The sequence below is a fragment of the Nansenia antarctica genome (genome assembly GCF_963989245.1).
Source record: "Nansenia antarctica genome assembly, chromosome: 2".
NCBI lineage: Eukaryota > Metazoa > Chordata > Actinopteri > Argentiniformes > Microstomatidae > Nansenia > Nansenia antarctica.
Genome location: NC_137675.1, coordinates 27,279,240 through 27,295,594, shown reverse-complemented (window position 1 = coordinate 27,295,594; position 16,355 = coordinate 27,279,240). Strand labels below are relative to the sequence as shown.

At 44.1% G+C, this 16,355-nt stretch overlaps 7 protein-coding genes across 7 annotated transcripts; all 7 read right to left on the bottom strand.

The window, feature by feature from the left end:
• Positions 1 to 621: 621 nt before the first annotated feature.
• On the bottom strand, positions 622 to 2,853 carry LOC308150043 (chromobox protein homolog 3-like; the record flags this gene model as incomplete). The annotated part of the gene is made up of 3 exons (XM_080522913.1): positions 622 to 703; positions 2,428 to 2,622; positions 2,723 to 2,853. 3 exons carry the CDS (start codon positions 2,851 to 2,853, stop codon positions 622 to 624), a joined length of 408 nt encoding a protein of 135 aa, XP_080379039.1.
• An 862-nt stretch (positions 2,854 to 3,715) lies between these two features.
• On the bottom strand, positions 3,716 to 4,614 carry LOC308150042 (chromobox protein homolog 3-like; the record flags this gene model as incomplete). Its single annotated transcript, XM_080522912.1, has 3 exons — positions 3,716 to 3,797; positions 4,189 to 4,383; positions 4,484 to 4,614. The coding sequence occupies 3 exons, from the start codon at positions 4,612 to 4,614 to the stop codon at positions 3,716 to 3,718; spliced, it is 408 nt and encodes a 135-aa protein (XP_080379038.1).
• An 862-nt stretch (positions 4,615 to 5,476) lies between these two features.
• On the bottom strand, positions 5,477 to 6,375 carry LOC308150041 (chromobox protein homolog 3-like; the record flags this gene model as incomplete). The annotated part of the gene is made up of 3 exons (XM_080522911.1): positions 5,477 to 5,558; positions 5,950 to 6,144; positions 6,245 to 6,375. The coding sequence occupies 3 exons, from the start codon at positions 6,373 to 6,375 to the stop codon at positions 5,477 to 5,479; spliced, it is 408 nt and encodes a 135-aa protein (XP_080379037.1).
• An 862-nt stretch (positions 6,376 to 7,237) lies between these two features.
• Positions 7,238 to 8,136, bottom strand: LOC308150040 (chromobox protein homolog 3-like; the record flags this gene model as incomplete). Its single annotated transcript, XM_080522910.1, has 3 exons — positions 7,238 to 7,319; positions 7,711 to 7,905; positions 8,006 to 8,136. The coding sequence occupies 3 exons, from the start codon at positions 8,134 to 8,136 to the stop codon at positions 7,238 to 7,240; spliced, it is 408 nt and encodes a 135-aa protein (XP_080379036.1).
• An 862-nt stretch (positions 8,137 to 8,998) lies between these two features.
• On the bottom strand, positions 8,999 to 11,227 carry LOC308150039 (chromobox protein homolog 3-like; the record flags this gene model as incomplete). Its single annotated transcript, XM_080522909.1, has 3 exons — positions 8,999 to 9,080; positions 10,802 to 10,996; positions 11,097 to 11,227. 3 exons carry the CDS (start codon positions 11,225 to 11,227, stop codon positions 8,999 to 9,001), a joined length of 408 nt encoding a protein of 135 aa, XP_080379035.1.
• An 862-nt stretch (positions 11,228 to 12,089) lies between these two features.
• Positions 12,090 to 12,988, bottom strand: LOC308150038 (chromobox protein homolog 3-like; the record flags this gene model as incomplete). Its single annotated transcript, XM_080522908.1, has 3 exons — positions 12,090 to 12,171; positions 12,563 to 12,757; positions 12,858 to 12,988. The coding sequence occupies 3 exons, from the start codon at positions 12,986 to 12,988 to the stop codon at positions 12,090 to 12,092; spliced, it is 408 nt and encodes a 135-aa protein (XP_080379034.1).
• An 862-nt stretch (positions 12,989 to 13,850) lies between these two features.
• LOC308150037 (chromobox protein homolog 3-like) lies at positions 13,851 to 14,749 on the bottom strand (the record flags this gene model as incomplete). The annotated part of the gene is made up of 3 exons (XM_080522907.1): positions 13,851 to 13,932; positions 14,324 to 14,518; positions 14,619 to 14,749. The coding sequence occupies 3 exons, from the start codon at positions 14,747 to 14,749 to the stop codon at positions 13,851 to 13,853; spliced, it is 408 nt and encodes a 135-aa protein (XP_080379033.1).
• Between the last annotated feature and the right edge of the window lie 1,606 nt (positions 14,750 to 16,355).

Below are 16,355 nucleotides of genomic sequence, written 5' to 3'. Positions count from 1 at the left end.
CGTGTTGACTTGATTCTCTTCAGTGCTAACCGTCAGGTTACTTGCCAGACGAAATCTTTCAAACCTGCGTATCCATTTGGCCCACTCTTGCGGCTTTGAAAAGTGGAAGGACTCCGGAGGCTGGATGCTGAACGTAGCACTTGAAACTGGCGCCGCTCTCTGGACTGCAGCTGCTCCCGCGTTAGCATTATCAACCATCTTTTCTTCCTCCCTTCTCACCGTCACGAGCTCAAATGACACTGTCGGCCGACCTAACTCTTAACACTCACTTACAGGACTGCTGACACCATGTCGTGTTATTCTATTACAAATACGCGTGAGTCCTTCTGTATTTAAATGTAAGTGTCTTTATTGTAACTCGCTCCGTGAGCTCTGTCAATACCAGTCTCTCCCTGTCTTGTTGTCCCCCGCCCACCTGACCTGATGTCACAACGGTGGCCTGTACAGAATTACAATAATACCACATAATGGACTAACTAGCCAAGCTATGGGTGGCTAGCGACACCGTGTGCAAATACAATACCAATTGGTATTATTAAAGGGGAGGAATAATCAACAAGAAAAGCATTTCCGAACTTTTTTTGAGGGGTTTATATACAGAGGCATTTGTGCATGTGAGACTCACCATTTCATCAGGAACCTCAGTTCACCACTGCCGTCTGTTGCGCCGATGATCCTCTCTGGGTCAAGGTTCCTTTTCACTCTGAAACAGACAACACAATAAATAAATTACCATTTACCACAACACAGATCAGCTCTCTGGGAACCTGCATACTTTACCTTTTTATGTGAACTGTAAGTAGGCTACACCTTGTGCAAACCAGGTCACATGAACCAGCAATGGCTCATAACGCAGGATCCCCATCTCCCGTTTGTGTAGCAGGATACTAGACTGTTGCAGGGCCTTACACCCAATTAATGTACCCCCCCCCCGCCCTCAGGGTGGACACCGAGTAGGGATGGACGGTTTTTCGGTTAAACCGAAAACCGGGGTTTATAAAAATAGAAACGGTTTTTTATCAAAACCGTCTGAAACCGTTTTTTTTTTTTTTTTTTTTTTTTTTTTTTTTAGAAGAATAAAATAGAATAAGAATAAAACTGGAACATGTCACATGTTTGTCGTGTGTGAAAATAACAATGATACAGTCTGAATCTGCCGCGCAATGAGTGAGAGGTTTGGTCAGTTGTGAAGAATAACTGAGGATTAATATCTAATTGGGATTATATTTAAGGGTAACGAATCACTCTATGGGAAAGATAGTTGCCTTCAGTTATTGGTAGATAGGAAAGTTTTTTTACAATTACTCGCTTACATTTAATAAGATCATTTTCGCTGCTCTCTGTAAAGCGCATTGGGTCACTTTTGTGAGAAATGCGCTATAGAAATAAAATGTGATTTGATTTGATATCAATCAATCAATCAAACTTTATTTATGTTCTATAGCACAAATCATGCATTGAATGTAACTCCAAGTGCAGTATTTACTAAACCACAATATAATAAAACAAGAGCTATACGGATCAAGAGTGTTTGTGCACAGCGCCACTGTGTGTGAAGGCGCTACTGAAAGTGATGACAGAACGCATGTCTCAGAAGATACGCGGTCACTTAGTGACGCAAAGGTAGTTCTGTATTTATCTCTATCTGTATTAGTACATTTATTTTGAAAGCTCTATTTTGACAGCTCTACCATGGGCACTTTTATTTTGATGGGGCATTCTTTGTTGATTGACTTACGACAGTTCAGGACGAGTCAGTCTCGCGGCATGTGGTTTTTATGAAAAGCTTTAAGTATGTTCACTGCATAATTCTAAGTCTAATATTTCAGTGATTATTGAGCAGTATTCAAATATTTAAATACATTGAGCAGCAGCTGAAACTTTGTCTAAGAACCAAGATATTGAGAAAGCAGTTCATTCAATGAAGACGCTGTTCCAAGAGATGATCTTCCGTGCAGGCGTGCACCCTGGATCAGCGGAGCTGGTGTGTTAAGTGTTCATGTGTTTTCATGTATGGTGTAGCTTACAAAAGTCTGCCTTTCCACTTATATTTGTGAAACTAAGTAGCCTAAATGTGTTGCGACTGTGCTTACGGTGTTTTAATGGTGTTCGACATGAGTGTATTGTAGCAGTAGGAAATTGGCGTTTTTTTTTTTTTTTTTTTTTACATTTTTTTTTTTTTTTTTTTTTTTTTACTGTATTTTTCGGTTAACCGGAAAACCGCGGTTTTACTCTCTGACGGTTTTTCGGTTTCAATAATTGGAAACCGTCCATCCCTAACACCGAGACCCCATTTAAACCTTGCATTAAAACATTGTGTATCCAGATACTGTCCATATTGTGATTGTGTCTACATGAAAGGACAGGTGTAAATGGAAAAGGCTATCTAAGTGGGTACAATCATTGCATGCACATACACTTGATAACCTCAGCTGCAGATCAGTCAGCACACCCACCGTATCCTTCTTCTTCTTGGCTTTGTTGTCCTCAGTCTCTGGCTCCTCAGTGGAGGACTTCCTTTTGTTATCAGGCTTCTCCACTACATTCTTCTGGGATTCAAGGAACGCTGAAATCAGCTCCGGACAGTCAAGGTTTTCCGCAGGCTCCCATGTGTTATCCGTCCTGAAATATATTTTTTAAAAAAGATCACCAAGCCAATAATTCACATTTAATTCTACAAACATAGCCCCATACCAGGGAAGCACTTCCAGGTTGTACTCACTCTGGAAATCCTTTCCATTTCAGAAAGTATTCAACCTTCCCATTGACGATACGTCGGTCCATTATCTTCTCTACAACAAACTCCTCCAAAGGTGGCTCCTGCTTCATGTCCTTCTTCCCCTTTTCCGTCATGTAGCACTCCATATGTACAATGCTCCGCCAGCGCATATAGTGTCGTCACAAATGAGTCCACCGTCTCGCATTCTCCCTGCTTGCGCATGTTAAATTTGGCACGCTCGTAGATAACGTTCTTCTTGACTACGAAGAAACCCTGTAATCCATCGCGCACCCCTTGGTAAGTACGTCTTAGAGCATCAGTCAGATTTAGTCCACGTAAAATATCATCCGCCTCATCTCCCATACAATATATTAGCGTGTTGACTTGATTCTCTTCAGTGCTAACCGTCAGGTTACTTGCCAGACGAAATCTTTCAAACCTGCGTATCCATTTGGCCCACTCTTGCGGCTTTGAAAAGTGGAAGGACTCCGGAGGCTGGATGCTGAACGTAGCACTTGAAACTGGCGCCGCTCTCTGGACTGCAGCTGCTCCCGCGTTAGCATTATCAACCATCTTTTCTTCCTCCCTTCTCACCGTCACGAGCTCAAATGACACTGTCGGCCGACCTAACTCTTAACACTCACTTACAGGACTGCTGACACCATGTCGTGTTATTCTATTACAAATACGCGTGAGTCCTTCTGTATTTAAATGTAAGTGTCTTTATTGTAACTCGCTCCGTGAGCTCTGTCAATACCAGTCTCTCCCTGTCTTGTTGTCCCCCGCCCACCTGACCTGATGTCACAACGGTGGCCTGTACAGAATTACAATAATACCACATAATGGACTAACTAGCCAAGCTATGGGTGGCTAGCGACACCGTGTGCAAATACAATACCAATTGGTATTATTAAAGGGGAGGAATAATCAACAAGAAAAGCATTTCCGAACTTTTTTTGAGGGGTTTATATACAGAGGCATTTGTGCATGTGAGACTCACCATTTCATCAGGAACCTCAGTTCACCACTGCCGTCTGTTGCGCCGATGATCCTCTCTGGGTCAAGGTTCCTTTTCACTCTGAAACAGACAACACAATAAATAAATTACCATTTACCACAACACAGATCAGCTCTCTGGGAACCTGCATACTTTACCTTTTTATGTGAACTGTAAGTAGGCTACACCTTGTGCAAACCAGGTCACATGAACCAGCAATGGCTCATAACGCAGGATCCCCATCTCCCGTTTGTGTAGCAGGATACTAGACTGTTGCAGGGCCTTACACCCAATTAATGTACCCCCCCCCCGCCCTCAGGGTGGACACTGAGACCCCATTTAAACCTTGCATTAAAACATTGTGTATCCAGATACTGTCCATATTGTGATTGTGTCTACATGAAAGGACAGGTGTAAATGGAAAAGGCTATCTAAGTGGGTACAATCATTGCATGCACATACACTTGATAACCTCAGCTGCAGATCAGTCAGCACACCCACCGTATCCTTCTTCTTCTTGGCTTTGTTGTCCTCAGTCTCTGGCTCCTCAGTGGAGGACTTCCTTTTGTTATCAGGCTTCTCCACTACATTCTTCTGGGATTCAAGGAACGCTGAAATCAGCTCCGGACAGTCAAGGTTTTCCGCAGGCTCCCATGTGTTATCCGTCCTGAAATATATTTTTAAAAAAAGATCACCAAGCCAATAATTCACATTTAATTCTACAAACATAGCCCCATACCAGGGAAGCACTTCCAGGTTGTACTCACTCTGGAAATCCTTTCCATTTCAGAAAGTATTCAACCTTCCCATTGACGATACGTCGGTCCATTATCTTCTCTACAACAAACTCCTCCAAAGGTGGCTCCTGCTTCATGTCCTTCTTCCCCTTTTCCGTCATGTAGCACTCCATATGTACAATGCTCCGCCAGCGCATATAGTGTCGTCACAAATGAGTCCACCGTCTCGCATTCTCCCTGCTTGCGCATGTTAAATTTGGCACGCTCGTAGATAACGTTCTTCTTGACTACGAAGAAACCCTGTAATCCATCGCGCACCCCTTGGTAAGTACGTCTTAGAGCATCAGTCAGATTTAGTCCACGTAAAATATCATCCGCCTCATCTCCCATACAATATATTAGCGTGTTGACTTGATTCTCTTCAGTGCTAACCGTCAGGTTACTTGCCAGACGAAATCTTTCAAACCTGCGTATCCATTTGGCCCACTCTTGCGGCTTTGAAAAGTGGAAGGACTCCGGAGGCTGGATGCTGAACGTAGCACTTGAAACTGGCGCCGCTCTCTGGACTGCAGCTGCTCCCGCGTTAGCATTATCAACCATCTTTTCTTCCTCCCTTCTCACCGTCACGAGCTCAAATGACACTGTCGGCCGACCTAACTCTTAACACTCACTTACAGGACTGCTGACACCATGTCGTGTTATTCTATTACAAATACGCGTGAGTCCTTCTGTATTTAAATGTAAGTGTCTTTATTGTAACTCGCTCCGTGAGCTCTGTCAATACCAGTCTCTCCCTGTCTTGTTGTCCCCCGCCCACCTGACCTGATGTCACAACGGTGGCCTGTACAGAATTACAATAATACCACATAATGGACTAACTAGCCAAGCTATGGGTGGCTAGCGACACCGTGTGCAAATACAATACCAATTGGTATTATTAAAGGGGAGGAATAATCAACAAGAAAAGCATTTCCGAACTTTTTTTGAGGGGTTTATATACAGAGGCATTTGTGCATGTGAGACTCACCATTTCATCAGGAACCTCAGTTCACCACTGCCGTCTGTTGCGCCGATGATCCTCTCTGGGTCAAGGTTCCTTTTCACTCTGAAACAGACAACACAATAAATAAATTACCATTTACCACAACACAGATCAGCTCTCTGGGAACCTGCATACTTTACCTTTTTATGTGAACTGTAAGTAGGCTACACCTTGTGCAAACCAGGTCACATGAACCAGCAATGGCTCATAACGCAGGATCCCCATCTCCCGTTTGTGTAGCAGGATACTAGACTGTTGCAGGGCCTTACACCCAATTAATGTACCCCCCCCCCGCCCTCAGGGTGGACACCGAGACCCCATTTAAACCTTGCATTAAAACATTGTGTATCCAGATACTGTCCATATTGTGATTGTGTCTACATGAAAGGACAGGTGTAAATGGAAAAGGCTATCTAAGTGGGTACAATCATTGCATGCACATACACTTGATAACCTCAGCTGCAGATCAGTCAGCACACCCACCGTATCCTTCTTCTTCTTGGCTTTGTTGTCCTCAGTCTCTGGCTCCTCAGTGGAGGACTTCCTTTTGTTATCAGGCTTCTCCACTACATTCTTCTGGGATTCAAGGAACGCTGAAATCAGCTCCGGACAGTCAAGGTTTTCCGCAGGCTCCCATGTGTTATCCGTCCTGAAATATATTTTTAAAAAAAGATCACCAAGCCAATAATTCACATTTAATTCTACAAACATAGCCCCATACCAGGGAAGCACTTCCAGGTTGTACTCACTCTGGAAATCCTTTCCATTTCAGAAAGTATTCAACCTTCCCATTGACGATACGTCGGTCCATTATCTTCTCTACAACAAACTCCTCCAAAGGTGGCTCCTGCTTCATGTCCTTCTTCCCCTTTTCCGTCATGTAGCACTCCATATGTACAATGCTCCGCCAGCGCATATAGTGTCGTCACAAATGAGTCCACCGTCTCGCATTCTCCCTGCTTGCGCATGTTAAATTTGGCACGCTCGTAGATAACGTTCTTCTTGACTACGAAGAAACCCTGTAATCCATCGCGCACCCCTTGGTAAGTACGTCTTAGAGCATCAGTCAGATTTAGTCCACGTAAAATATCATCCGCCTCATCTCCCATACAATATATTAGCGTGTTGACTTGATTCTCTTCAGTGCTAACCGTCAGGTTACTTGCCAGACGAAATCTTTCAAACCTGCGTATCCATTTGGCCCACTCTTGCGGCTTTGAAAAGTGGAAGGACTCCGGAGGCTGGATGCTGAACGTAGCACTTGAAACTGGCGCCGCTCTCTGGACTGCAGCTGCTCCCGCGTTAGCATTATCAACCATCTTTTCTTCCTCCCTTCTCACCGTCACGAGCTCAAATGACACTGTCGGCCGACCTAACTCTTAACACTCACTTACAGGACTGCTGACACCATGTCGTGTTATTCTATTACAAATACGCGTGAGTCCTTCTGTATTTAAATGTAAGTGTCTTTATTGTAACTCGCTCCGTGAGCTCTGTCAATACCAGTCTCTCCCTGTCTTGTTGTCCCCCGCCCACCTGACCTGATGTCACAACGGTGGCCTGTACAGAATTACAATAATACCACATAATGGACTAACTAGCCAAGCTATGGGTGGCTAGCGACACCGTGTGCAAATACAATACCAATTGGTATTATTAAAGGGGAGGAATAATCAACAAGAAAAGCATTTCCGAACTTTTTTTGAGGGGTTTATATACAGAGGCATTTGTGCATGTGAGACTCACCATTTCATCAGGAACCTCAGTTCACCACTGCCGTCTGTTGCGCCGATGATCCTCTCTGGGTCAAGGTTCCTTTTCACTCTGAAACAGACAACACAATAAATAAATTACCATTTACCACAACACAGATCAGCTCTCTGGGAACCTGCATACTTTACCTTTTTATGTGAACTGTAAGTAGGCTACACCTTGTGCAAACCAGGTCACATGAACCAGCAATGGCTCATAACGCAGGATCCCCATCTCCCGTTTGTGTAGCAGGATACTAGACTGTTGCAGGGCCTTACACCCAATTAATGTACCCCCCCCCCGCCCTCAGGGTGGACACCGAGACCCCATTTAAACCTTGCATTAAAACATTGTGTATCCAGATACTGTCCATATTGTGATTGTGTCTACATGAAAGGACAGGTGTAAATGGAAAAGGCTATCTAAGTGGGTACAATCATTGCATGCACATACACTTGATAACCTCAGCTGCAGATCAGTCAGCACACCCACCGTATCCTTCTTCTTCTTGGCTTTGTTGTCCTCAGTCTCTGGCTCCTCAGTGGAGGACTTCCTTTTGTTATCAGGCTTCTCCACTACATTCTTCTGGGATTCAAGGAACGCTGAAATCAGCTCCGGACAGTCAAGGTTTTCCGCAGGCTCCCATGTGTTATCCGTCCTGAAATATATTTTTTTTAAAAGATCACCAAGCCAATAATTCACATTTAATTCTACAAACATAGCCCCATACCAGGGAAGCACTTCCAGGTTGTACTCACTCTGGAAATCCTTTCCATTTCAGAAAGTATTCAACCTTCCCATTGACGATACGTCGGTCCATTATCTTCTCTACAACAAACTCCTCCAAAGGTGGCTCCTGCTTCATGCCCTTCTTCCCCTTTTCCGTCATGTAGCACTCCATATGTACAATGCTCCGCCAGCGCATATAGTGTCGTCACAAATGAGTCCACCGTCTCGCATTCTCCCTGCTTGCGCATGTTAAATTTGGCACGCTCGTAGATAACGTTCTTCTTGACTACGAAGAAACCCTGTAATCCATCGCGCACCCCTTGGTAAGTACGTCTTAGAGCATCAGTCAGATTTAGTCCACGTAAAATATCATCCGCCTCATCTCCCATACAATATATTAGCGTGTTGACTTGATTCTCTTCAGTGCTAACCGTCAGGTTACTTGCCAGACGAAATCTTTCAAACCTGCGTATCCATTTGGCCCACTCTTGCGGCTTTGAAAAGTGGAAGGACTCCGGAGGCTGGATGCTGAACGTAGCACTTGAAACTGGCGCCGCTCTCTGGACTGCAGCTGCTCCCGCGTTAGCATTATCAACCATCTTTTCTTCCTCCCTTCTCACCGTCACGAGCTCAAATGACACTGTCGGCCGACCTAACTCTTAACACTCACTTACAGGACTGCTGACACCATGTCGTGTTATTCTATTACAAATACGCGTGAGTCCTTCTGTATTTAAATGTAAGTGTCTTTATTGTAACTCGCTCCGTGAGCTCTGTCAATACCAGTCTCTCCCTGTCTTGTTGTCCCCCGCCCACCTGACCTGATGTCACAACGGTGGCCTGTACAGAATTACAATAATACCACATAATGGACTAACTAGCCAAGCTATGGGTGGCTAGCGACACCGTGTGCAAATACAATACCAATTGGTATTATTAAAGGGGAGGAATAATCAACAAGAAAAGCATTTCCGAACTTTTTTTGAGGGGTTTATATACAGAGGCATTTGTGCATGTGAGACTCACCATTTCATCAGGAACCTCAGTTCACCACTGCCGTCTGTTGCGCCGATGATCCTCTCTGGGTCAAGGTTCCTTTTCACTCTGAAACAGACAACACAATAAATAAATTACCATTTACCACAACACAGATCAGCTCTCTGGGAACCTGCATACTTTACCTTTTTATGTGAACTGTAAGTAGGCTACACCTTGTGCAAACCAGGTCACATGAACCAGCAATGGCTCATAACGCAGGATCCCCATCTCCCGTTTGTGTAGCAGGATACTAGACTGTTGCAGGGCCTTACACCCAATTAATGTACCCCCCCCCCGCCCTCAGGGTGGACACCGAGTAGGGATGGACGGTTTTTCGGTTAAACCGAAAACCGGGGTTTATAAAAATAGAAACGGTTTTTTATCAAAACCGTCTGAAACCGTTTTTTTTTTTTTTTTTTTTTTTTTTTTTTTAGAAGAATAAAATAGAATAAGAATAAAACTGGAACATGTCACATGTTTGTCGTGTGTGAAAATAACAATGATACAGTCTGAATCTGCCGCGCAATGAGTGAGAGGTTTGGTCAGTTGTGAAGAATAACTGAGGATTAATATCTAATTGGGATTATATTTAAGGGTAACGAATCACTCTATGGGAAAGATAGTTGCCTTCAGTTATTGGTAGATAGGAAAGTTTTTTTACAATTACTCGCTTACATTTAATAAGATCATTTTCGCTGCTCTCTGTAAAGCGCATTGGGTCACTTTTGTGAGAAATGCGCTATAGAAATAAAATGTGATTTGATTTGATATCAATCAATCAATCAAACTTTATTTATGTTCTATAGCACAAATCATGCATTGAATGTAACTCCAAGTGCAGTATTTACTAAACCACAATATAATAAAACAAGAGCTATACGGATCAAGAGTGTTTGTGCACAGCGCCACTGTGTGTGAAGGCGCTACTGAAAGTGATGACAGAACGCATGTCTCAGAAGATACGCGGTCACTTAGTGACGCAAAGGTAGTTCTGTATTTATCTCTATCTGTATTAGTACATTTATTTTGAAAGCTCTATTTTGACAGCTCTACCATGGGCACTTTTATTTTGATGGGGCATTCTTTGTTGATTGACTTACGACAGTTCAGGACGAGTCAGTCTCGCGGCATGTGGTTTTTATGAAAAGCTTTAAGTATGTTCACTGCATAATTCTAAGTCTAATATTTCAGTGATTATTGAGCAGTATTCAAATATTTAAATACATTGAGCAGCAGCTGAAACTTTGTCTAAGAACCAAGATATTGAGAAAGCAGTTCATTCAATGAAGACGCTGTTCCAAGAGATGATCTTCCGTGCAGGCGTGCACCCTGGATCAGCGGAGCTGGTGTGTTAAGTGTTCATGTGTTTTCATGTATGGTGTAGCTTACAAAAGTCTGCCTTTCCACTTATATTTGTGAAACTAAGTAGCCTAAATGTGTTGCGACTGTGCTTACGGTGTTTTAATGGTGTTCGACATGAGTGTATTGTAGCAGTAGGAAATTGGCGTTTTTTTTTTTTTTTTTTTTACATTTTTTTTTTTTTTTTTTTTTTTTACTGTATTTTTCGGTTAACCGGAAAACCGCGGTTTTACTCTCTGACGGTTTTTCGGTTTCAATAATTGGAAACCGTCCATCCCTAACACCGAGACCCCATTTAAACCTTGCATTAAAACATTGTGTATCCAGATACTGTCCATATTGTGATTGTGTCTACATGAAAGGACAGGTGTAAATGGAAAAGGCTATCTAAGTGGGTACAATCATTGCATGCACATACACTTGATAACCTCAGCTGCAGATCAGTCAGCACACCCACCGTATCCTTCTTCTTCTTGGCTTTGTTGTCCTCAGTCTCTGGCTCCTCAGTGGAGGACTTCCTTTTGTTATCAGGCTTCTCCACTACATTCTTCTGGGATTCAAGGAACGCTGAAATCAGCTCCGGACAGTCAAGGTTTTCCGCAGGCTCCCATGTGTTATCCGTCCTGAAATATATTTTTTAAAAAAGATCACCAAGCCAATAATTCACATTTAATTCTACAAACATAGCCCCATACCAGGGAAGCACTTCCAGGTTGTACTCACTCTGGAAATCCTTTCCATTTCAGAAAGTATTCAACCTTCCCATTGACGATACGTCGGTCCATTATCTTCTCTACAACAAACTCCTCCAAAGGTGGCTCCTGCTTCATGTCCTTCTTCCCCTTTTCCGTCATGTAGCACTCCATATGTACAATGCTCCGCCAGCGCATATAGTGTCGTCACAAATGAGTCCACCGTCTCGCATTCTCCCTGCTTGCGCATGTTAAATTTGGCACGCTCGTAGATAACGTTCTTCTTGACTACGAAGAAACCCTGTAATCCATCGCGCACCCCTTGGTAAGTACGTCTTAGAGCATCAGTCAGATTTAGTCCACGTAAAATATCATCCGCCTCATCTCCCATACAATATATTAGCGTGTTGACTTGATTCTCTTCAGTGCTAACCGTCAGGTTACTTGCCAGACGAAATCTTTCAAACCTGCGTATCCATTTGGCCCACTCTTGCGGCTTTGAAAAGTGGAAGGACTCCGGAGGCTGGATGCTGAACGTAGCACTTGAAACTGGCGCCGCTCTCTGGACTGCAGCTGCTCCCGCGTTAGCATTATCAACCATCTTTTCTTCCTCCCTTCTCACCGTCACGAGCTCAAATGACACTGTCGGCCGACCTAACTCTTAACACTCACTTACAGGACTGCTGACACCATGTCGTGTTATTCTATTACAAATACGCGTGAGTCCTTCTGTATTTAAATGTAAGTGTCTTTATTGTAACTCGCTCCGTGAGCTCTGTCAATACCGGTCTCTCCCTGTCTTGTTGTCCCCCGCCCACCTGACCTGATGTCACAACGGTGGCCTGTACAGAATTACAATAATACCACATAATGGACTAACTAGCCAAGCTATGGGTGGCTAGCGACACCGTGTGCAAATACAATACCAATTGGTATTATTAAAGGGGAGGAATAATCAACAAGAAAAGCATTTCCGAACTTTTTTGGAGGGGTTTATATACAGAGGCATTTGTGCATGTGAGACTCACCATTTCATCAGGAACCTCAGTTCACCACTGCCGTCTGTTGCGCCGATGATCCTCTCTGGGTCAAGGTTCCTTTTCACTCTGAAACAGACAACACAATAAATAAATTACCATTTACCACAACACAGATCAGCTCTCTGGGAACCTGCATACTTTACCTTTTTATGTGAACTGTAAGTAGGCTACACCTTGTGCAAACCAGGTCACATGAACCAGCAATGGCTCATAACGCAGGATCCCCATCTCCCGTTTGTGTAGCAGGATACTAGACTGTTGCAGGGCCTTACACCCAATTAATGTACCCCCCCCCCGCCCTCAGGGTGGACACCGAGACCCCATTTAAACCTTGCATTAAAACATTGTGTATCCAGATACTGTCCATATTGTGATTGTGTCTACATGAAAGGACAGGTGTAAATGGAAAAGGCTATCTAAGTGGGTACAATCATTGCATGCACATACACTTGATAACCTCAGCTGCAGATCAGTCAGCACACCCACCGTATCCTTCTTCTTCTTGGCTTTGTTGTCCTCAGTCTCTGGCTCCTCAGTGGAGGACTTCCTTTTGTTATCAGGCTTCTCCACTACATTCTTCTGGGATTCAAGGAACGCTGAAATCAGCTCCGGACAGTCAAGGTTTTCCGCAGGCTCCCATGTGTTATCCGTCCTGAAATATATTTTTTAAAAAAGATCACCAAGCCAATAATTCACATTTAATTCTACAAACATAGCCCCATACCAGGGAAGCACTTCCAGGTTGTACTCACTCTGGAAATCCTTTCCATTTCAGAAAGTATTCAACCTTCCCATTGACGATACGTCGGTCCATTATCTTCTCTACAACAAACTCCTCCAAAGGTGGCTCCTGCTTCATGTCCTTCTTCCCCTTTTCCGTCATGTAGCACTCCATATGTACAATGCTCCGCCAGCGCATATAGTGTCGTCACAAATGAGTCCACCGTCTCGCATTCTCCCTGCTTGCGCATGTTAAATTTGGCACGCTCGTAGATAACGTTCTTCTTGACTACGAAGAAACCCTGTAATCCATCGCGCACCCCTTGGTAAGTACGTCTTAGAGCATCAGTCAGATTTAGTCCACGTAAAATATCATCCGCCTCATCTCCCATACAATATATTAGCGTGTTGACTTGATTCTCTTCAGTGCTAACCGTCAGGTTACTTGCCAGACGAAATCTTTCAAACCTGCGTATCCATTTGGCCCACTCTTGCGGCTTTGAAAAGTGGAAGGACTCCGGAGGCTGGATGCTGAACGTAGCACTTGAAACTGGCGCCGCTCTCTGGACTGCAGCTGCTCCCGCGTTAGCATTATCAACCATCTTTTCTTCCTCCCTTCTCACCGTCACGAGCTCAAATGACACTGTCGGCCGACCTAACTCTTAACACTCACTTACAGGACTGCTGACACCATGTCGTGTTATTCTATTACAAATACGCGTGAGTCCTTCTGTATTTAAATGTAAGTGTCTTTATTGTAACTCGCTCCGTGAGCTCTGTCAATACCGGTCTCTCCCTGTCTTGTTGTCCCCCGCCCACCTGACCTGATGTCACAACGGTGGCCTGTACAGAATTACAATAATACCACATAATGGACTAACTAGCCAAGCTATGGGTGGCTAGCGACACCGTGTGCAAATACAATACCAATTGGTATTATTAAAGGGGAGGAATAATCAACAAGAAAAGCATTTCCGAACTTTTTTTGAGGGGTTTATATACAGAGGCATTTGTGCATGTGAGACTCACCATTTCATCAGGAACCTCAGTTCACCACTGCCGTCTGTTGCGCCGATGATCCTCTCTGGGTCAAGGTTCCTTTTCACTCTGAAACAGACAACACAATAAATAAATTACCATTTACCACAACACAGATCAGCTCTCTGGGAACCTGCATACTTTACCTTTTTATGTGAACTGTAAGTAGGCTACACCTTGTGCAAACCAGGTCACATGAACCAGCAATGGCTCATAACGCAGGATCCCCATCTCCCGTTTGTGTAGCAGGATACTAGACTGTTGCAGGGCCTTACACCCAATTAATGTACCCCCCCCCCGCCCTCAGGGTGGACACCGAGACCCCATTTAAACCTTGCATTAAAACATTGTGTATCCAGATACTGTCCATATTGTGATTGTGTCTACATGAAAGGACAGGTGTAAATGGAAAAGGCTATCTAAGTGGGTACAATCATTGCATGCACATACACTTGATAACCTCAGCTGCAGATCAGTCAGCACACCCACCGTATCCTTCTTCTTCTTGGCTTTGTTGTCCTCAGTCTCTGGCTCCTCAGTGGAGGACTTCCTTTTGTTATCAGGCTTCTCCACTACATTCTTCTGGGATTCAAGGAACGCTGAAATCAGCTCCGGACAGTCAAGGTTTTCCGCAGGCTCCCATGTGTTATCCGTCCTGAAATATATTTTTTAAAAAAGATCACCAAGCCAATAATTCACATTTAATTCTACAAACATAGCCCCATACCAGGGAAGCACTTCCAGGTTGTACTCACTCTGGAAATCCTTTCCATTTCAGAAAGTATTCAACCTTCCCATTGACGATACGTCGGTCCATTATCTTCTCTACAACAAACTCCTCCAAAGGTGGCTCCTGCTTCATGTCCTTCTTCCCCTTTTCCGTCATGTAGCACTCCATATGTACAATGCTCCGCCAGCGCATATAGTGTCGTCACAAATGAGTCCACCGTCTCGCATTCTCCCTGCTTGCGCATGTTAAATTTGGCACGCTCGTAGATAACGTTCTTCTTGACTACGAAGAAACCCTGTAATCCATCGCGCACCCCTTGGTAAGTACGTCTTAGAGCATCAGTCAGATTTAGTCCACGTAAAATATCATCCGCCTCATCTCCCATACAATATATTAGCGTGTTGACTTGATTCTCTTCAGTGCTAACCGTCAGGTTACTTGCCAGACGAAATCTTTCAAACCTGCGTATCCATTTGGCCCACTCTTGCGGCTTTGAAAAGTGGAAGGACTCCGGAGGCTGGATGCTGAACGTAGCACTTGAAACTGGCGCCGCTCTCTGGACTGCAGCTGCTCCCGCGTTAGCATTATCAACCATCTTTTCTTCCTCCCTTCTCACCGTCACGAGCTCAAATGACACTGTCGGCCGACCTAACTCTTAACACTCACTTACAGGACTGCTGACACCATGTCGTGTTATTCTATTACAAATACGCGTGAGTCCTTCTGTATTTAAATGTAAGTGTCTTTATTGTAACTCGCTCCGTGAGCTCTGTCAATACCGGTCTCTCCCTGTCTTGTTGTCCCCCGCCCACCTGACCTGATGTCACAACGGTGGCCTGTACAGAATTACAATAATACCACATAATGGACTAACTAGCCAAGCTATGGGTGGCTAGCGACACCGTGTGCAAATACAATACCAATTGGTATTATTAAAGGGGAGGAATAATCAACAAGAAAAGCATTTCCGAACTTTTTTTGAGGGGTTTATATACAGAGGCATTTGTGCATGTGAGACTCACCATTTCATCAGGAACCTCAGTTCACCACTGCCGTCTGTTGCGCCGATGATCCTCTCTGGGTCAAGGTTCCTTTTCACTCTGAAACAGACAACACAATAAATAAATTACCATTTACCACAACACAGATCAGCTCTCTGGGAACCTGCATACTTTACCTTTTTATGTGAACTGTAAGTAGGCTACACCTTGTGCAAACCAGGTCACATGAACCAGCAATGGCTCATAACGCAGGATCCCCATCTCCCGTTTGTGTAGCAGGATACTAGACTGTTGCAGGGCCTTACACCCAATTAATGTACCCCCCCCCCGCCCTCAGGGTGGACACTGAGACCCCATTTAAACCTTGCATTAAAACATTGTGTATCCAGATACTGTCCATATTGTGATTGTGTCTACATGAAAGGACAGGTGTAAATGGAAAAGGCTATCTAAGTGGGTACAATCATTGCATGCACATACACTTGATAACCTCAGCTGCAGATCAGTCAGCACACCCACCGTATCCTTCTTCTTCTTGGCTTTGTTGTCCTCAGTCTCTGGCTCCTCAGTGGAGGACTTCCTTTTGTTATCAGGCTTCTCCACTACATTCTTCTGGGATTCAAGGAACGCTGAAATCAGCTCCGGACAGTCAAGGTTTTCCGTGTGTTATCCGTCCTGAAATATATTTTTTAAAAAAGATCACCAAGCCAATAATTCACATTTAATTCTACAAACATAGCCCCATACCAGGGAAGCACTTC